The 23,156-nt window shown below is 40.6% G+C and overlaps 1 protein-coding gene across 2 annotated transcripts in view; it reads left to right on the top strand.

Annotated features, from left to right (window-relative positions):
- Positions 1 to 23,156, top strand: part of LOC139447503 (protein unc-93 homolog A-like) — a 72,205-nt gene that overhangs the window by 21,638 nt on the left and 27,411 nt on the right. For both annotated transcript variants that reach the window (XM_071228904.1, XM_071228905.1), the window contains exon 2: positions 8,664 to 8,809. In XM_071228904.1, the coding sequence (XP_071085005.1) occupies positions 8,664 to 8,809 (146 nt within the window). The remainder of the gene's footprint in view (positions 1 to 8,663; positions 8,810 to 23,156) is intronic.

The raw sequence follows: 23,156 nt of genomic DNA, 5'->3' as shown, positions 1-23,156 counted from the left end.
AGGTGGACATGCCACTTTGTCATGACAAGTAGGACACATGCCACTTTGTCATGACAAGTAGGACACATGCCACTTTGTCATGACAAGTAGGACACATGACACTGTATCATGACAAGTAGGACACATGCCACTGTATCATGACAAGTAGGACACATGCCACTGTAACATGACAAGTAGGACACATGCCACTGTATGATGACAAGTAGGACACATGCCACTGTATGATGACAAGTAGGACACATGCCACTGTATCATGACAAGTAGGACACATTCCACTGTATCATGACAAGTAGGACACATGCCACTGCTCCTCTGTTCAGAATTCATTTTTGTGGATAGTTGCTTTTAAATTTTGGAGTAGAAATAAACTTTAAATATTGTTTATGCTGAACTTAGCTACATAGAAAGCTGTGTGTCCATCACAATGTGGTTATCATTCACAATGACATGTCTGTTAATGTGTGTTTATCAGCTGTTTTAATCAGAGACATCAGGGCTGGATTTAGCTATATAAAAAACATGAACAAGTGCTACCTGTTATTGAAAAATGCAAAAGTGAATGTAAAGATTTGGCATATTTATGACCATCTAACCCTTAATTGCCCACACAAAATCAATCTTTGAACACACTAAATATTTACCACACTACATCACTAATTACATGTATTTTGTCATGCTTTCTTAGGCTTGACTTGATCAAACTGTGGGTACTTCAAGATTATGTGCACATATCTATTACATTTGAAAGCAATGCATTAGTAGTTTATATGACACTGGCAGCAGACCGGCTTACGTTTTAACTTTGATAGATTGATAGGACCAAGGTGCAACCTGGTTGTCTTTGGTGCAACTTGTTTTTCATGTCAACATACACCTGGTGCAAGTTAAATCAAGTTCCTTATATCAAGCCTTGACACGTTAAAGAGGTTTGAAAGCATTGATGGAGCAATTATAATCTGGTTGAATTGTCATTTTAGCTCTACCCAAAGAAATGATGATCACAATATTGTTTGAGGATTGTGCCTTTGTTGCAATGTCAAGGTTCACACAACATACAGCAATGTTTTCATTTTTATTATCAGATCATGTGGATAAAAATATATAAAAACTTGTGTATCCTGGGAAACATTGTCTGTTAAGTGTGAAAATCTATTAGACCCGAAAAGTATTCAGTTATTTGGTTTTGGAGTGTTAAAAGTGTAGGAAAGTTGATACTGTTGCGGGAATCTACTTTATATCCATGCAATATAATCAGCCTAGGCATCATTCTCACATTATGTTTCCCGCCCAGGTGGAGATGGTGAGGCAGCCATCATATTTCTACAGTGGTTTGTACTGAATTCCCCATGTTTTCCAAATTGCCTGCATAATTTCATTACAGTCACCATGCTCTCCCTATGTCCCAGACACAGAAACACTACATTCTGTTTGTCTTGCTCATTTCCATTTTCTACAAATGACTACAGAAAACAGTTTTAAGTGTAGCATATTTTCATAGCACCATATGTAATCATGTTACAAGTTTCATGAAATACCCCAAGCTCAGACAACATGGAAATTGGAGAGTGCAGTTTAGTGTTGTATGCCTTTAAATCTAATTATGGAATAACAGGGAGATGTGAGTTGCTATCACTGCTATTGTTCATCTCTATTATTCCACACAATGGCGTCTCTCCCATCGCAGATCAATAGGCCATTATGAGGCTATTGTGTCCTACACGTGGGCTGCAGCATTCCATCTGACACTCACTGTGTCTCCTCTGTTTCTGCACATTCCTACCTATTATATGTCACTTCATCATAGGAGAATATTACTTTACACAATGCTGGAAGCAAGAAGAAAAACAGTCAATTCTAATTTATGTCTGGTCTTTCAGAACTGAGCCATATCCAAAGTAGGGGATTATGGGAAATATGCAAAGCCAAAACGGATCTGTGGAATGGTCGCTCTGTGACTCTGGCTACAGATTGTTGTTTAAGTAGAAATATTACAACATAATTCATTATAATGCAGATCTGTGGAATGGTCCCTCTGTGACTCTGGCTACAGAATGTTGTTTAAGTAGAAATATTACAACATAATTCATTATAATGCAGATCTGTGGAATGGTCGCTCTGTGACTCTGGCTACAGAATGTTGTTTAAGTAGAAATATTACAACACAATTCATTATAATGCAGATCTGTGGAATGGTCCCTCTGTGACTCTGGCTACAGAATGTTGTTTAAGTAGAAATATTACAACATAATGCATTATTATGCAGATCTGTGGAATGGTCCCTCTGTGACTCTGGCTACAGAATGTTGTTTAAGTAGAAATATTACAACATAATTCATTATTATGCAGATCTGTGGAATGGTCCCTCTGTGACTCTGGCTACAGAATGTTGTTTAGACTTTTTTCAAGTATTTTATTCTATCTTTTAGTTAGACAAAAAATATAAAGGTTGGTGATGGAATAAAGGTTTGTAAAGTAGCTAAACATTCTGAAGGTGGTGTCAACATATCTCCAATCTCCAGATCTCCCTTAGAATACACATGTAAGATATGGACGACTATGTTTGCACAATATATTTTAAATGTCACTGCATCTTTATCCTGGTTAAGTGGTGAGGGAAGGAAGTCTTGATATGGTCATGTTTTTTTCATGCTTTTAGTACTTAGATAAAAAGTTGTTGACATTACAAATGTTCTGCAAATGCGAAAAAATTTCTACCCCTGATAAATCCTTCATTTAATCGTACAAGTATGTGCTTTAGTACCTCTTGTCTATGTACACTGCCAAACCATTACATAACCATCCTGTAAAGATTGATTGGGGAATTTTCACACAAAGTCAAACCAATAGTCCTCTGCAAATTGCTCGGGCAGTAGGGTTGCGTAGTGGTTAAGCGTTCGCTCGTCACGCCCAAAGATTTCCCACATTTTGATTCCCCACATGGGGACAATGTGTGAAGCCCATTTCTGGTGTCACCTGTCATGATATTGCTGGAATATTGCAAAACACGGTGTAAAACAATATTCACTTACTGCAAATTGCTAATGACCACATTTCTACATTTTACATATATGAGTTTTTAAAACAAGAATTGTCGTTATCATCACAAAATATTTTTTTTACCAAATTTTAGACCTTAAATATGAATTATCAAAATTTCATACTGCCTTGTACATGAATAGCTGAGTTCTTGCCTGACATGTTAACATGTTCAAGAATTCAGGCCAACACAGATATTGAGATAAACAAATGACTTCCTACTAACCACTGTCCAAAGATAAATGAAAAATTCTTCTTTCCTTTCTGTTAATAATGCAAGGTGTCTCTGAGATGGCACTACGGGTATGTGACATTCAAGATATACATTCAGATCATAGGATGATTCTGCTACCTTTTTTCTGTTAAACAAGATGGAATTTGTGCTATTTTGATTTTACCATGGCAATAAGATGCTGAGTTGTTCAAAGAGATTCATGTGCAAGATGTGGCAAGGCATAGGTACACTGTGTTACATTCCAGTCTCAAGCACCTACAAATGTGTCCCAGGTATCAGGCAGATTCCTTCAGAATAATTACCGTTGTTGGAAATAACAGTTCCACAAGGGACAACCACCAGACATACATTGCATGATATTGAGGACTTCCACTGTGGGCTGTTTGTGCATGTCATACAATCACTCCAAGAAGGCTGACTATTCCCAATACAGAGAAACTGTTTGTCTCTAACATGAAAAAACAGGTGTATGACAGCAGTAACAGATGCCATTGAAGTCTGCTGCGTAGTTGTCATGTCCATGGAAGGAAGGGAGAAGGTTAAGAGGTGCCTGGACTACCAATGGGAGGAAGCTGTCTGCCTCCCTCCTGGGCACAATCTTAGTCTGCACACATCTGTACCAGTATTCAAGATTCCTTCGGGCAACTTGGCTAGGACGTCTGAGATCAGGAAGTATAATGTGTGTTTAATAAGCAATGCTACAATTCATTATGTCTGGTATCTGTGTATCTGAGGGTTTGTTTGTCTTCACACATAAAGCTAGTAGAACCATATACTATTCAGTACCAGTAGTGATGCGACATTAAGCAGTATTCAGGTTACTTGGACATAGAGCTATAATATTGTTGCAACAAATGTTATATTTGGGATAACACTTTCTAAGTAAAGTACAGATTCTTGTACTATTTGGGGTTGGCATTGTGTATTCATAGCTTTCGGCCATGGGAGCCGTGCCAATTTACACTTGTCAGGGGGGTACTCAAAGTACGTGATCTAGACTACCAATAATGACTCAACCAAAAAAAGTACAAGAATCTGTACTTTACTAAGAAAGTGTTATCACAAATATAACATTTGTTACATTTGACCACTTTCTAGATGGCATTGTGTATTCATCGTATTAATAATATTGTTGTACTGCATGAAGCAATTTTCACTCACTCACTCACTCACTCACTCACTCTTCCCTCAATGCATAGAGGCTAAAATTCATATCTTGTAAACTCATAGCAACACTCACAAAGGTTTTTTTCAATGTTGAATAATATGGCTTTTCAAGGAGAATTTTCCTGAGATATATAACCTGCTTTGTTAAGTTCCTCATCAGGTTATCAACATGTAAAACTGGTGTGTCTTGTAACAGCTTACCTGCATTGTCTTGTGCATACAGAGTAGCAGCAAATATATATCTATGCAGGTTGATGTCTTGACATTTGACCTTTGAAAAAACTACTGGTTTTCACTTCATATACATCAATATGAAGAGACTGGTTTAAGAATAACCAACACAACTGGGGGGAATTACAAAAATTAAGATAAGTGTTAGACTTTATGAACATGTGAAGCAGTAGTGATGTATCTATTCTGTACATTATAAATACTTCACAAATTCTACATATTATAACATATCATCATATCGGTTTATCATACAGAGAACTGTTCATAGGGATCCTACTGAGCAGTGATTCACTTGGGGTGATGTTACACACCGGAATGTTTCTGAGGTGATATTATAGGGGTTGAATATACCAGTGGTGATGTTACAGAGGTTGAATGTGCCAGATGTGATGTTACAGGGGTTGAATGTACCAGTTGTGATGTTACAGGGGTTGAATGTACCAGATGTGATGTTACAGGGGTTGAATGTACCAGATGTGATGTTACAGGGTTTGAATGTACAGATGTGATGTCACATGGGTTTCATCCTGGAGAATCCAATCATGGAGTTTGCAGTACCTGCACATATACTTAAGTTAAAAGTGATGATTAATAAGTTCTGAACCTCACGTAGAAGGGCTTGACTGAACCTCACATAGAAGGACTTGACTGAACCTCACATAGAAGGACTTGACTGAACCTAACATAGAAGGACTTGACTGAACCTCAAATAGAAAGGACTTGACTGAACCTCACATAGAAGGACTTGACTGAACCTCACGTAGAAGGACTTGACTGAACCTCACATAGAAGGACTTGACTGAACCTCACATAGAAGGACTTGACTGAACCTCACATAGAAGGACTTGACTGAACCTCACGTAGAAGGACTTGACTGAACCGCACGTAGAAGGACTTGATGGAACCTCATTTAGAAGGACTTGACTGAACCTCACATAGAAGGACTTGACTGAACCTCACGTAGAAGGACTTGACTGAACCTCATGTAGAAGGACTTGACTGAACCTCACATAGAAGGACTTGACTGAACCTCACGTAGAAGGACTTGACTGAACCTCACATAGAAGGACTTGACTGAACCTAACATAGAAGGACTTGACTGAACCTCAAATAGAAAGGACTTGACTGAACCTCACATAGAAGGACTTGACTGAACCTCACATAGAAGGACTTGACTGAACCTCACGTAGAAGGACTTGACTGAACCGCATGTAGAAGGACTTGATGGAACCTCATTTAGAAGGACTTGACTGAACCTCACATAGAAGTACTTGACTGAACCTCACATAGAAGGACTTGACTGAACCTCATGTAGAAGGACTTGACTGAACCTCACGTAGAAGGACTTGACTGAACCTCACGTAGAAGGGCTTGACTGAACCTCACATAGAAGGACTCAACTGAATCGCACATAGAAGGACTTGACTGAACTTTATCTCCTTTCACATTGATCCATTTTTGCCGATGAGGTGGGAGGTATTTTATCCTTGTTCCATAGATGTGCTTCTCTGGGTGGTCCAAGAAGGTTTCCCTGCTGCTATGACATGGGTTCTGGCTAGAGTTTTCTTCATGTCTACCAACAGATGGAAGAGTGATGGAGCCAGATCAAGAGTTCAAAGCCCCACTATCATGGATTGTAGCCATAACAATGAATCCTTTGTGCAGTGGCAGAGCACACCTGATGCAAGAGCATACCTTTTCTCAGCTTCATACATTTCATTAAGGGTAATAAAATATAAGAATTGGTTTTCAGGCAATGGCTTTTGAAACTATAGTGGGGGCGGGCAACCATTATTTTTTTTTTTTTTTTTTTAGTTCAAACAGGTATGTAACCAAATAAACAGTTGTGAACAATATACCTGGAAATGGACCTCCCTACATAAATGTATTCCTTGATCTGTAAAATAGTGGAATACAATATTTGACTACCCTTGGACTACCAGTAAGTGCATAATTCATGCATACAACACAAGAAGCATGTCAACATATCCGTACTGAAGTACTCCTATTATTACAATATTCTGGTTAGAAAAGTGTTCATTGTGTATCTGGGCTTAAGTTGTTATCAATTATATCGCTTTTCTCCAAGATTTCATTCAGTTTTGTTCACTTTAATTTGCATATGATCTGATCGGCAAATCACATTAACTCACTGTGAACTTGCCTTGAAGAAACAAACATTAGTTGTTAGAGATACAAAGTCTTTGGTCTTCCTATCAATTTTCTTTTCAGTTATAATATTGGCCATGACATGAAGTGTTTTTAAACTAAATCACCAATAGATCAGGGAAAAAATGTGTAAACAGCTGATCGCTATTTCCTGCTTATTTTATGAGACGAATACACATGCAATCTTATTCTCTGCATATGAATCATTGTCTGCCATACTGTACATAAATACCATTGAATTTGTAAATCATCATATCTAGTGATGTTTTATAAAAAAAATCATGTTTTCATTGAACAAATTTTTCAAATGTCAAAACAAGCACACAACAATTGCCGCCATGACCATAACATATAACACAAGATACGAAGTACATCTGTACGCATGTAAAAGGAAGTAACTGCTCGCTATATTGGATCCTGTTGTTTTTCAGTATTGTAGCATTTCATTGCCACCAAATATTTAAGGATTTTTTTTTTTAAATGGAAATAAAAACAAAACATGAGGTGGACTGAGGTGGACTGTGATGATGCTGCAGTGCCTGAGAACCAGGAATTGTTATTTTTTAAGCCTAACCTTAATTTCATCCCATTATTGCATGAAAGTGGAACATAATATGTTCCGTTTATTGTATGGCCTTTTGGAAGATAGTCCTCCATGATGACACCATTGGCATCCCAGAGCACAGAGGCCATGACCTATCCAGCTGAAGGGACAGTCTTTACTTTCTTTGGCGGGGATGCCAAATGCATCCACTGTTTTGATCGTTGTTTGGATTCAAATGATGAACCTAGGGTTTTTTCCATTTCACAAATCGTTGCAAGAACCTTTTTTGAATCAGCTTCAAACAGAGATAGATTATCACAAGACATGTTGTGTCTGGTGCATATTTAATCAGATGTCAGAAGCTTTGGAACCATACATGTTCATACTTTCTTCATTGCCAAAAAATTCTGTAATAATGGAATGTACTCACACTTAGGAAATGCCAACTGAAATCGCAACATTAAGCTCAGTCATTCACCAGTCGGTCATCACCATATTGTGGATATTCAGGATCAGTTTCAAGGGCCAGCCATGCTTAACCCTGCTGCCCACCCCTTGACAGTGGCTTAGGAAGGGACCACCTTCTGTAGTGCTGTACTCAATTTGTATCTATTGCATTTAGTGTTAAGCCCTTTTTCTGCAAGTACATGCTCACTGCATGTCCCCAAGCTGGTCTAATCTCCAAGGTCACAGACCCCTGCTTATTTTACTGACTTGTCACACTGAAACAGTGTGCTAAAGTGACTCCTGTTTTTGGTGGATATACCTCCATGACATGTAATGTCCACAACAAAAGATATCAGAATTACACAATTGTCTTTTATGTGAGGCACAGAACTTATCAATCAACCCTTGTAAGTATTCTTAACATATTTGTACTTAAGATAGTTTGGGGTCTCTGCATACAAAAAAATGAGTTGTGATTTCATCCTCACACCATAAGGCCAGCTGGTTCAGCTGTGATTCATCAGGTACAAATATCTTTGTTGTGTACAAGGGAGAGATACCATGCCTAAAGCAGCTGATAAAAAGAATGGGGAGGTGTGGGCTGCATTTAGAACTGAACACACTCGATGTCTACCAGTATACTAAATATTAACAATGAGCAAATCTATCTTCCACTCTAGCCTCCTGGTATCCCTGTGCCATAGCAATGTTTTACTGTTTGCTTTTTCTGAACACAATCTCATCCTGTTTCATTGTAGTGAGGATTATTTTATGTATGCTATTAATGACCATGTAGTCCATTCACACGAGATGATTTGGTTTCTGTTTTTACAGAGGAGGACAGTGTCAGCAAGTTCTCTGGGGTGCTGTGGAAGTTGATGTGTTCCTACATCGTCCTTGGATTCATTGGATTCCTGCTGATCGTTATTCTTCTGGACAGGATCGGGGCACGCATTGACACAGAGTCTTCAGGATACCAGGTACATCTAAGGGACACTTAAGATTCCATGTGAGCACACACGGGATCTCCAAACATATACAATGTATGGGTAATTCATGAATTGTGTTCTTCACAGGCTTCTTTACAGGTATTGACTGACTACAGGACATTGTGCCGTGATAGTGGTTGTCAGTGCTCATGCTTTCTGTCACTGGTGGGACAGCTGTGATATTCCTGATTGTTTCCAAACACAACAAAGGTGTTTCATGTGTTCTGGGCATCTGATATTGGGATGAGTAGCCGCAATTTCTACCTTTTCGTGTTTGATTCTTATTTTCTAAAAAAGATATAATGCATGACCTTAACTTCAACTCAAACAAGTAGATCATGTTATCAGTGTGTTATGAACTGTCGTTATTTGGATCTGTCTGATTCTGCTGTGTATTGGAAGGTGGTGCTCATCTTTGTAAGGCTTAACGTGGGAAGCACACACACAAAAACAGTCCACTTTGTTTTCTGTATAGAGTAATAAGGCTTAAGTTAGGGCAGAGTTAGGGCAATTCATTGCAGTGTAATGGGGGCCTGGGAGTGGGAGGCATGGCTGGAGTGCTGTGGGGTCAGACATTATTGTCACTGATGTTGTTTGTGAGGAGGACAAGGAGAATTGCACAGCCCCAATAATGCAGACTGGCAATGAAACAGACATCAGTCACAGCTAATACACAAATTGAAGACACCTTGCTTTTGTCACCATCAAAGCCTATATGGTACTCTGGTTCTCCAAGAAAGCTGCAAAGATCCAGGGATTATGTTGTTCCAGGATGAAAACTAGACAACCATCTTAGCTTACACTTACACTTACACCATGTCCCAGGTGTAGAGATGCTGGAGTACTTTAGCCTTGTCTCAGATTGGTTGATCAGATGGGGTACTAACAAACCAAGTGTTTACAAAGAAAGAGTAATAGGTACCACATATGTTTGGTAAGGTTGTGTGTTAATGTCTATATTGGTGTTCAAACTGTTGGTCAATGAGTCCTTATGTACCTAATGTTAAAATTTAGGTGTCCTTAGATGAAACTGCTAAAACAGAAAACTCAATTACTACACTCAGAGACCAGTGAAGATCCGGGGTAGAATAGGTATTCAACAACTCATGCTTTCTGTAAAAGGCAACTATGCTTGTCATAAGAGGCAACTAACGGGATCAAGTGGTCAGACTTGCTAACTTGGTTGCTGCATGTCATCAATCCCAATTGCGTGAATATATTCTCACGATATCAGTCACTGGATTGTCTGGTCCAGACTCGATTGTTTACCGCTGTCATATAGCTGGAAGATTGTTTATTTTTAACGCCGCATTCACCAATCAAAACTACACTCAGGGGTCAACTGATCAGACATTGCACCCAGGCAAGTTGAGGGATCTTGTTAGTGTAGGAAACTGACACTACACCTAGACATGTTCAAGGATCTTGTTAGTGTAGGAAACTGACACTGCACCTAGACATGTTCAAGGATCTTGTTAGTGTAGGAAACTGACACTGCACCCAGACATGTTCAAGGATCTTGTTAGTGTAGGAAACTTACACTACACCCAGACAAGTTGAGGGATCCTGTTAGCGTAGGAAACTTACACTACACCCAGGCAAGTTGAGGGATCCTGTTAGCGTAGGAAACTGACACTACATCCAGATAAGTTGAGGGATCTAGTTAGTGTAGGAAACTGACACTGCATCCAGACAAGTTGAGGGATCCTGTTAGCGTAGGAAACTGACACTGCACCCAGACAAGTTGAGGGATCTTGTTAGTGTAGGAAACTGACACTACACCCAGGCAAGTTGAGGGATCTTGTTAGTGTAGGAAACTGACACTACACCCAGGCAAGTTGAGGGATCTTGTTAGTGTGGGAAACTGACACTACACCCAGACAAGTTGAGGGATCTTGTTAGTGTAGGAAACTGACACTACACCCAGACAAGTTGAGGGATCTTGTTAGTGTAGGAAACTGACACTACACCCAGGCAAGTTGCAGCATTGGAAACCAAACTGGCACACTGTAAGAAGACCTTATTAAACTTAACAAATCTATGTGAAACTTTCATTCAAGTTGTGTGAAAAACACCTCTAAAATCCAACTGCATTACAATATAGTCATTAACTCTCATGAAAAATGAACAGTTCCCATTGGCCATCTGTATTCCTTCAGTTTCCGATCTGGTTACAAAAAAGGCAATGGTTCTGTCAGCTGACTGCACACAAGATCTCATTGTTACATTATGCAAAACGAGTTACCATCCTCAGCAAATAGCATATTATTGTTAGTGCTTTTGCAGAAGTTTTGCAGATTTGTCTACTGTATATTTCTTGCTTTCCTCTATGTTTCTGATGATCTGGAGTGAATCTGTGCTTGTGTGAGTGTGTGCAGCATTCATGGATATTCACATGTCACACTATGTAGTCTGTGACACACACACACACTAGAGACGTAGGGCTGTACCATTGACTTCTACAACACAGTTGAAGATCTGTATCAAAAACTGTAGCTCACCTGGATATGCAGTCAACAGTTTCAAATGTAAACAAAGACAGATGCTTAATAAAAATTGCTGTCAACAATTACATAGAAATATTTTCAAAAAATCTAATTATTTGAACAAATATGATGGAATCATAAATGGCAAAGTTCATCTTGCTCAATCTAACAATTTCTGGGGAGAAGATGTTTTCAGAGCCAGATATGTCTTTTGTTAGAATTTAAGAGCAAGGTCAAAATTTAGAATGTTGCCAAAAACAGAACATGTCTGTTGCATCCACTCAGCTAACTAAACAAGTACTAAATTTCATTACATTATTCACAAAAATGGCCACAAATAAATTTTGCAATATGAGCTACATTGAAAATTGGATTCAAACCTTTTGAAGAAATTCCATTGTCATCATTTGTGGAAGCTAGCATGTAGAGTTGAGCTTTATATTTCCATTTGTTTCCAAGGAAAGAAATAAAGTTTGAGAGAATTTAAAAGCATAACACGTAACAAATTTCATAACAATTTGAACAGAAATGGCAGAGCATTTGCCATAAAAAGTATTCTTGGTATGGTTACAGTGCAAAGGTCACATGAAGGTCAATTTTTTGAATATCCTGAAAAATGAAACATGTTCAGCCCCACTACTAACTCCACACATAACAAATTTCATTACATTTTGAACAGAAATGGCAAAGTAATCGCTACAGAAATTTCAGCTACCGGTATTAGTATGGTTAAAGTGCAAAGATCAAGTGAAGGTGAAAAACGGTAATATATATGTTGTTCCCCACTACTTACGCACCTTCAGTCTTACATTTCGGAACAGAATGGCTGAGTAATGACCATAAGTGGGGTTTTGAATATGGCATTTTGAAAAATGGAGTTGAACCCCTTAACAAATTGGCGTGTCATCATTGATGGGAACAAGCATGTGCAGTTTCAGCTTCAATGGTCCAATTGTTTCTGAGGAGAAGATGTTGACAAGGGATGACAGATCTGGAACAACAAACACACAGGCCACAACATAAGCTCACTTAACTTTCAGTCAGGTGAGCTAAAGAGGAATGAGTTTAGAATTCTGCTGCTTTGAACTGCACTTCATGTATGTCATGGAGTGACCAATATTTCGGGTGACATTAAGAGTGGCCATGTTCTACTGTTTGATATTCCCTTGTATCTGGGATGACATGGCGGGTGTTTGACCAATATTCCGGGTGACATGTAGAGTGGCCATGTTCTACTGTTTGATATTCCCTTGTATCTGGGATGACATGGCGGGTGTTTGACCAATATTCCGGGTGACATTTAGAGTGGCCATGTTCTACTGTTTGATATTCCCTTGTATCTGGGATGACATGGCAGTTGTTTGACCAATATTCCGGGTGACATTTAGAGTGGCCATGTTCTACTGTTTGATATTCCCTTGTATCTGGGATGACATGGCGGGTGTTTGACCAATATTCCGGGTGACATGTAGAGTGGCCATGTTCTACTGTTTGATATTCCCTTGTATCTGGGATGACATGGCGGGTGTTTGACCAATATTCCGGGTGACATGTAGAGTGGCCATGTTCTACTGTTTGATATTCCCTTGTATCTGGGATGACATGGCGGGTGTTTGACCAATATTCCGGGTGACATGTAGAGTGGCCATGTTCTACTGTTTGATATTCCCTTGTATCTGGGATGACATGGCGGGTGTTTGACCAATATTCCGGGCGACATTTAGAGTGTCCATGTTCTACTGTTTGATATTCGCTTGTATCGGGGATGATATGGTCATAGTTTTTCCCATATTCTCAGAGACTTTCAAACAATAACTGACAATTATGAATGGTCTGTTATTGCAAGGTGTGCTAACGTAACCATGAGAATGTTCCTATTGATCATATTGAGAGTTTATCTTGAAGTACATTATCTCTTTTTCTTTGAAATTTCTTATATTTAATTAGGTTAAAGATGGATCCAGTTGATTTTCTTATTATTATTCTGTCTCTACAAATATTAGATAATTCAAGATGTTCAATTGCAATCCAGCCTAGCCAGTTTTGTGTTCCTTATGCAAGCTATGGTGAAATCGTCATTCCTCAGTGCAGATGTACAGCAGTTTAAAGGTAAATTGGGGTGTGACTTTCTTCTTGAACCAAATACACATTAAACTGATATCAGGTTACCAGGGTAAGTGGTTTGTTGTGTACTAAAGTTAGGAGCTTGATCAATCATACAATCCTTGTCATCATGATCAATGCTTATTGTCAGTTATCAGTAGATGCATGTGATCACAGCAACTTCTGAGTTGACTATTTATTAAAAGTTATATCAATATCCTCTTTTATCACTAGGCTGCCATTATACAAATAAGGTAAATTGACTTTGCTCAGGAAATGTCTATAACTTACAAAATTCTAATCCCCAGCCGGTAAAGTTGATGTTTCATTTACAAAGTGGTGATTGAGACCATCCACTCACATGTGTGAGGCCTTGTTGTGTAGTACCTGATTATACAGTGTTGTTTTTCGAATTTCACAAGGGACACTGTGCAATGTCTTAAGTTGCAATTAAAATTAAGCTTCTGCTTTGTTAGATTGAATTAGGTTGATAGAAGCCAAGCAAATGTGGAAGAGACCATCAATGCCAGCAACAAGTTGCAGATGTACAAAGCTGTTTTTTACCATCCTTTGAAGTTGACTGAGATGGATTGGAAGTTTGTTTCTTCTGGTGAACGAGCACATGCAAATATAAAGTTTGATGTTTAAATGTCGAGCTGTTTCACATCTTTTTATATTCATCTAATCCCAGACAATGAAATAGTGTACTGTTCACTTGATAATCCTGTAGTCGCATGTCTCCAAATAGCTCCGCAGAACCAGGATTCCCTGCTCAACAGACCCACACAGCAGCATTGTCTATTCCAGGCCATGCCCTTGCGGCATTCCAACACAATATTGGGAAAAGCCCAAACTCATGGGGCTCTTCGGAAACACCATTGTTTTCGTACTAACATTGAATAAAATGGTTGCATTAAGCAATTTGATAAGAAAATAGATAATGAAAGGATAACCTGTTTGTTTAGATTTGCGTTTTATATAAACACGCCAAAGATCGATGTCTATCATTACATTCGCTATTACTCCTAATGTTTCCTCATGTAACAATGTATGTTAGTTGCCTTATTGCTGCACACTGCTGCCTCACTGAAGTTAATTTGAAAGAAGTGTAGGAATTGGTTTGTACAGTATATATGTTGTTGGGTAGGCCACAATTGATTGGCTGAACAGACAAACAGAAATGGTGGTGGATGCAATGTCACAAAGTACAATGGTGCTGACAAGGAACACAATGTTTATTATCATGGAGATGGTAACTGTTCCAATAATCCTAAAAACTATTTGCAGAAATTTGCATCAGATAGAGATATTGTGTAAAATTAAGAAAACATTGTATCACACTGAATGGGAACAACATATTCATGGCTTGATTTGCATCGTAACATGTGTAAAACTTACCTAAAACACATGATGCATGAGGCTACGAATAACATTCATCAATCATTAATTCATTAAACTTTGTTTACCATTTTTTCTGTAGGGCCCCCATTTTCATAAAAAAAGGCGCATATTATAAAAAGGGCATTGACGTTCTGTCTCATAGCTCTATCATGATATATCATTTATACTAAGTTTACCTATAATAATTAGATCCACATCAAGTGCTTTTATGAGTTATCATGGCGTAATATTTATACATCATTTCATATAATATCAGTAGTTTCAGTTATAGCTTTTAAGATAAATGCTAGCCTAAGGTAATGGGAGCGCAACTCCTAGACATACTATTCAATAAGACAAGAGTTATGTCTACATAGTTTAATAGATTTGAAGCTTTTAGATAAATACTAGCCTAAGGTATCAAGATCCCATCTCCCAGACAAAAGATATGTCTACATAGTCTTAAAGATTGCCTTGAACTATTTTATTTAAGTAAATCTGTCATCACCTATATTAGAATAACGTACAGCAATTACTTCAATTTAGACTCATTAAGGATGAGCCCCCATACAAGCTCGTCTATAGTGCATTAAGGATTAGCCCCAATACAAGCTCCTCTATAGTGACACCATAATCTCTTTCAAAGCACCCAGTAAATATGTCAACCAGATTAGTGCCAGTCAAACAGGATTAACAGGATTAAGTATTCCCTTCTGTCTAGCCATTCATTAACCATAAGGCACAGCCCATCGTGTATCAACCAATCATATTCCATTTGATTGTTCTAATTTTTGTTAAATACATACAGAAACCAAATGTTAAGCAGAAGGGGATTGTCGCTCTAACCAATCAGATCCCTCTCTCACAGCCCAGAGGGTTGTACCAACTCTCTGTCGCACCCTCAGCTATGTTCTAAGATATTGTAAATTGTTCATTGTTAATTGTTCTTGTAAATAAAATTGTGATTAGTCTCCTGTGAATCCGGCTCTTTGCTGACTAATGCCCCCTAATGCCCCCAAGAAAACCAGCATGCCATTTGGAAGGTTTTGTTCAACCGAACAGAACCATAAACATACCATAATAGCTCCACACAGCTGAGATCCTCTGTCCGATAGTTCCACACAGCAGTGATCCTCTGTCTCATAGCTCCACACAGCAGCGATCCTCTGTCCCATAGCTCCACACAACAGTGATCCTCTGTCCCCTAGCTCCACACAGCAGCGATCCTCTGTCCCATAGCTCCGCACAGCAGCGATCCTCTGTCCCATAGCTCCACACAGCAGTGATCCTCTGTCTTATAGCTCCACAGCAGCGATCCTCTGTCCCATAGCTCCACACAGCAGCGATCCTCTGTCCCATAGCTCCACACAGCAGCGATCCTCTGTCCCCTAGCTCCACACAGCAGCGATCCTCTGTCCCATAGCTCCACACAGCAGTGATCTTCTGTCCCCTAGCTCCACACAGCAGCGATCCTCTGTCCCATAGCTCCACACAGCAGCGATCCTCTGTCCCATAGCTCCACACAGCAGTGATCCTCTGTCCCCTAGCTCCACACAGCAGCGATCCTCTGTCCCCTAGCTCCACACAGCAGCGATCCTCTGTCCCATAGCTCCACACAGCAGTGATCCTCTGTCCCCTAGCTCCACACAGCAGTGATCCTCTGTCCCCTAGCTCCACACAGCTGAGATCCTCTGTCCCCTAGCTCCACACAGCAGCGATCCTCTGTCCCATAGCTCCACACAGCAGTAATCCTCTGTCCCCTAGCTCCACACAGCAGCGATCCTCTGTCCCATAGCTCCACACAGCAGTGATCCTCTGTCCCCTAGCTCCACACAGCAGTGATCCTCTGTCCCATAGCTCCACACAGCAGCGATCCTCTGTCCCATAGCTCCACACAGCAGTGATCCTCTGTCCCCTAGCTCCACACAGCAGTGATCCTCTGTCCCATAGCTCCACACAGCTGTGATCCTCTGTCCCCTAGCTCCACACAGCAGCGATCCTCTGTCCCATAGCTCCACACAGCAGTGATCCTCTGTCCCATAGCTCCACACAGCAGCGATCCTTTGTCCCAAAGCTCCACACAGCAGTGATCCTCTGTCCCCTAGCTCCACACTGATGTTGGAACTTAGTGTTATACCAAATGAATAAACAGACCTCGGCCTAGAATGCAAAATTTAATGCTACACTGAAATATTTTCAGTAACAAAACATACTTTGGGGTTGAATGCTTGGTAAATGGCAGAATTTCTGCAACAGTAGTTAAATGAACATGGATTTGCACAAATTCATTCAGGAAATTTTTGAAAAATTAATCTTTTCAAACCATATTAACCACTGTTAGATAATGAATGATAAAAATGTGGACACCATGAACTCAAACTTTTTCTGTAAGATCTTATCTTTTACACATTATATCATTAAGAGTTGGGGTCTTTGCAACTACTGAATCTCATTGCATAACAGATGTTCATAGATAGGTCAGTGTGAGGTCATATGCAGGTACGGGTCTCCCAATGAGGACATATCCAGGGATTGTTCTCACTGAGAGGACATTCAATGATGAGTCCTCCCAATGAGGACATATCCAGGGATTGTTCTCACTGAGAGGACATTCAATGATGAGTCCTCCCAATGAGGACATATCCAGGGATGGGTCTAACTGAGAGGACATATCCAGAGATGAGTCTAACTGTGAGGACATTCAATGATGAGTCCTCACATGGGGACATATCCAGGGATGGGTCTCACTGAGAGGACATTCAATGATGAGTCCTCCCAATGAGGACATATCCAGGGATAGTTCTCACTGAGAGGACATTCAATGATGAGTCCTCCCAATGAGGACATATCCAGGGATGGGTCTAACTGAGAGGACATATCCAGAGATGAGTCTAACTGTGAGGACATTCAATGATGAGTCCTCCCATGGGGACATATCCAGGGATGGGTCTCACTGAGATGACATTCAATGATGAGTCCTCCCAATGAGGACATATCCAGGGATGGGTCTAACTGAGAGGACATATCCAGGGACGGGTGTAACTGTGAGGACATATCCAGTGATGTGTCTCACTGTGAGGACATATCCAGGGACGGTCTCACTGAGGGGACATATCCAGGGATGGGTCTCACTGTGAGGACATATCCAGGGATGGGCCTCACTGTAAGGACATATCCAGGGATGGGACATATCCAGTGATGGGTCTCACTGTGAGGAAATATCCAGGGTTGGGTCTCACTGAGAGGACATATCCAGGGATGGGTGTCACTGTGAGGACATATCCAGTGATGGGTGTCACTGAGAGGACATATCCAGGGATGGGTTTCACTGAGAGGACATATCCAGGGATGGGTCTCACTATGAGGACATATCCAGGGATGTGTCTGCCTGAGATGACATATCCTGGGATGGGTGTCACTGAGAGGACATATCCAGGGATGGGTGTCACTGAGAGGACATATCCAGGGATGGGTGTCACTGAGAGGACATATCCAGGGATGGGTGTCACTGAGAGGACATATCCAGGGATGGGTGTCACTGAGAGGACATATCCATTGATGGGTGTCACTGTGAGGACATATCCAGGTGTCACTGTGAGGACATATCCATTGATGGGTCTCACTGTGAAGACATATCCAGGGATGGGTGTACTGTGAGGACATATCCAGGGATGGATGTCCCTGTGTGGATATATTCTGTGATGGGCCTCCATCTGTTCTTTAAGTTGCATGCCAGCATCGTCAGTGTTCACTTTTGTTGGGGCTGTGTGAGGGCATATTTGATTGTGTCCCTCCAGACTAGCCGAGTTACTGCTTCATTAGTCAAACCTCTTCCGTGGGTCAAACCGTGATCCTGGCTAAGCCAGCTCGCCATGGCCTCCGTGTCAGGCTGTTATAGATTTTATTCTCCCCCGCCACTTGCTAAGCTCTGAGATGGAAGGCTGGAGTTGAGTGTGTTCATCGTTTCTACTGTCTGACTTAGCCGGTGTTATAGCATGTCTAAGTATGCACAGCAAAAGCATGAACACTGACAACTGGGATCAGCATCACTATTCTACTCCACTTAATGTCGGCTACAGATTCTGTCAAGTGTAATTAATTATTTTCATGGCCTTAACGAGATTGGGTATGTCTGAGCTGGCTTTTCACATGCATTGCAAGCTCATTCTGTTCAGTTTTACCTCCAGTTCCTTGTACTGTTCTTATCATTGCTTGGAAAAATGTATTGATGGTCACAAAGACTGGGCCTCCAAGACAACTGTGAACACATGTCTCTGGACACTTTAGCTGAGCTGATCACCTTGCTACAGCATGTAGGGGCAGCCACATTCCTGCAGTCAAATACAGTCTTTTCATTCAGACAATTGTGCGAAAAGTTACCTATCAGAATATGAAAACAGGTACCTTTCTCAGTAGTTGCTGTATAATCATTGAGTAAGAGATCCAGGTTAATGTTGTAGATCTCAACTTTATAGTGTACTTACAAAACCTGCATACTTAATAATTGCATTAAAACTGCCCTGGGATTTGCAGGGGGAATGAATTTAAACTTGTCATAATTGCGCCTGTAACAAAATTCAAATTATTTGAGCTAGAAGAGCGAGGCAAAAATGAATGTCAATATTGTAACAGAACAGAATAATGAATGAATAATGAATAATGAAATAACAGAATGATGATAAATTTATTACAAAATGTATTTGCACACCAGGAAGAGAAATATATTTAACAGGTGTTATCTACAAATCTAGAAAATATTTTCTTTGCGTTATACAATGATAAGTAGTAAATATATATGTTTTCACCTGTCTTGTAAGTTTTAGACTCTCAGAATGGCCCATTTTGTAGTACATCAAAATGTCCTGAAGATGTTTTTTTTTCAAACTTGGTAATGATATAGAAGAATGGCCTATCAAAAGTTGATAAAAACATGAATATGTCCTAATGCCATTTGTGTCCAGCAAAATCCCTTGAGTTCAAGCAGTTAATGTAAAACTGTCATGTTTGGCAATACAAGGGGCTTCCAGTCCATTCAATGAAACAACGCTCTGTTAGTTCTAGCTGAGTACAGAGGCTGGTGACAAGTTGAAGTGTGTGAGTAATGAACAGATGAGGGCCATGCAGATATTATCCCTATGTTCACACAGTTTAACACTGCGGGTGCTTCCAAAACACACATGTGTATTCTGCAGTGGTTGCTTCAATCAGAGACTTGTTACCGTGATTTGAAGTCAAATATTAGAGTCTGGTGATTACACAACCTATAACGATATAATCATATGCCATGCAATAAGAAAGTTTTGAACAATGATGCCTTTTCTGCTCACATGGAGGTTTGCACAAGTGTTAATTTTTGCCCCAACCTAACTATTTAGATGTCAACAGAAACAATTTCACTGTTGATTATTTGTAGATTCTCTTTCCTGTTTGTGATGCTTGATTAATGTGTTTAAATGTAATCTCTCAAGTGCATTACACTAAATAATGCCAGTTTTTTTAAAACATCTTCCAACCCATTGAGTATGGAAAACATTTCACACGTGTTGAGTATTACGCTACATGATACACTATTGTGCTAATTGACCAACAATAATCACTGGTATGTACAGAATGAAGAATGAAGATAGAAAAACCCAAATAAAGTAACACTTTGAAATTTGTAGTTTTTATTAATTTTTTATCATATAGAAGATATTTCATGTGTCGTGTGAAATATCATGTGTCTCTTATCGAGAGATGGAGCAAAGGAGATATTTTCACGAGTGGCATAGCCATGAGTGAGGATACCTCCTTTTTCCCATCTCAAGATGAGAGACACATGATATTTCACACGACACATGGAATGTCCTATATTTATCATATACTTTTTGTGTAGTTGCCTACCGGGAAATTAAATTATTTCAGTACAAATAAAAAAATGTAAATTCTCTCTTCCTAAGGCACACCTCCCTTCACATTTACAACTTAAAAAGTAGTTCCATACAAAATCTTATTAACTATAAACAAACAAAAAATTATATTCAGGGTCATGAAAATTCTTTATCATACATTTAGATATGATTATATACAAAATCAACTTCAGCAAAAAATATTCCTATAAACTACATGACCACTGTTGGAAGTGAAAGAATACATGCTGGTCAAGAAACAAAAAGGACGCTTTGCAAACGGAACAATCTCGATTGACGAGTTAAATGAGAAATTTACAGTTTATTACAAAACATTTTCAAGAGAATAAGAAACAAAAGGAGTAGCTATGTAAACTCCATAACTGACCATCTGTCATTATTTTGCCTTGTCAATGTGGAACTAACGTAAAAAGGAGTTCAACAGTTTGTGTACGAGCTAGATGTTCACTGGAATGAAAAATATCTCTTTTCTCAACTTCAGAAAAGTCTTTCACTCTGAAGTATGTAATAAAATGAAATATCCCGTAGCCTAGCCGTCTTGAAACCCTGGTCCATGATACTTGAATACATTACCAGTGAACAGCGGTAGAAACTAACATTTTTAGTCTTCTGATCCTTATAATGATAACATTATTATAGCAAAACCCTTAAAAATAGCAAGTTTCTACTCATCCTTATGATACCATAACTATCGTTGCTGTTGCTATTGCTGTTTTGCAAGGACTGCTGGACTAGTGCCAATTTCTAATGCTGGAGAATATTTTGTTTGAAATAATCTCAACATTTTGAAAACATACTATCTGAACCAATGCCTTAAGATTTCATACAAATTTCAAACTGTTCCAAAAAATTAGAATCCTGGGTTTTGTATGATATTGTAAGACATTGTTTCTTCAGGCAAACACAATTTCACCAACGGAAGTTGAATTTGAATGTTTGGAGCAGAAAGTCGGTGGTTGAATCCCCTGGTCATATGTCATGACAAAAGATGTTAAAAGATGCTGCTTAAAACAAGGACTGGAAGTTTCTGAGTCAATAAAATGTGTCTGAGTTGGGTATCCATGTTAAACAGTGGCATGGTATCTCAGTGAACTAGCATGCATCTGAACTACCCTGCCCTCATCTCGCATCACAAAGCCATAGTAAGGTCCCTGCCCTCACCCCTCACCACACAGCCCTAGTTAGGTCCCTGCCCTCACCTCTCACCACACAGCCCTAGTTAGGTCCCTGCCCTCACCTCTCACCACACAGCCCTAGTTAGGTTCCTGCCCTCACCTCAAACCACACAGCCCTAGTTAGGTCCCTGCTCTCACCTCTCACCACACAGCCCTAGTTAGGTCCCTGCCTTTGCCTCTCACCACACAGCCCTAGTTAGGTCCCTGCCCTCACCCCTCGCCACACAGCCCTAGTTAGGTCCCTGCCCTCACCTCTCACCACACAGCCCTAGTTAGGTTCCTGCCCTCACCTCTCACCACACAGCCCTAGTTAGGTCCCTGCTCTCACCTCTCACCACACAGCCCTAGTTAGGTCCCTGCCTTTGCCTCTCACCACACAGCCCTAGTTAGGTCCCTGCCCTCACCTCTCACCACACAGCCCTAGTTAGGTTCCTGCCCTCACCTCTCACCAGACAGCCCTAGTTAGGTTCCTGCCCTCACCTCTCACCACACAGCCCTAGTTAGGTCCCTGCCCTCACCTCGCATCACAAAGCCCTGGTTAGGTCCCTGCCCTCACCTCTCGCCACACAGCCCTAGTTAGGTCCCTGCCCTCACCTCTCACCACACAGCCCTAGTTAGGTCCCTGCCCTCACCTCTAACCACACAGCCCTAGTTAGGTTCCTGCCCTCACCTCTCACCACACAGCCCTAGTTAGGTTCCTGCCCTCACCTCTCACCAGACAGCCCTAGTTAGGTTCCTGCATTTGCCTCTCACCACACAGCCCTAGTTAGGTCCCTGCCTTTGCCTCTCACCAGACAGCCCTAGTTAGGTCCCTGCCCTCACCTCTCACCACACAGCCCTAGTTAGGTTCCTGCCCTCACCTCTCACCAGACAGCCCTAGTTAGGTTCCTGCATTTGCCTCTCACCACACAGCCCTAGTTAGGTCCCTGCCTTTGCCTCTCACCAGACAGCCCTAGTTAGGTCCCTGCCCTCACCTCTCACCACACAGCCCTAGTTAGGTTCACCTCGCACCACACAGCCCTAGTTAGGTTCCTGCCCTCACCTCTCACCACACAGCCCTAGTTAGGTCCCTGCTCTCACCTCGCATCACACAGCCCTGGTTAGGTCCCTGCCCTCACCTCTCACGACACAGCCCTAGTTAGGTCCCTGCCCTCACCTCTCACCACACAGCCCTAGTTAGGTTCCTGCCCTCACCTCTTACCAGACAGCCCTAGTTAGGTCCCTGCTCTCACCTCTCACCACACAGCCCTAGTTAGGTCCCTGCTCTAACCTCTCACCACACAGC

This window comes from Haliotis cracherodii, unplaced genomic scaffold (genome assembly GCF_022045235.1).
Source record: "Haliotis cracherodii isolate W230 unplaced genomic scaffold, xgHalCrac1.p SCAF_7, whole genome shotgun sequence".
Taxonomy (NCBI): Eukaryota; Metazoa; Mollusca; class Gastropoda; order Lepetellida; family Haliotidae; genus Haliotis; species Haliotis cracherodii.
The sequence above is the reverse complement of the archived record's forward strand: the minus strand, read 5'-3'. Positions and strand labels throughout refer to the sequence as shown.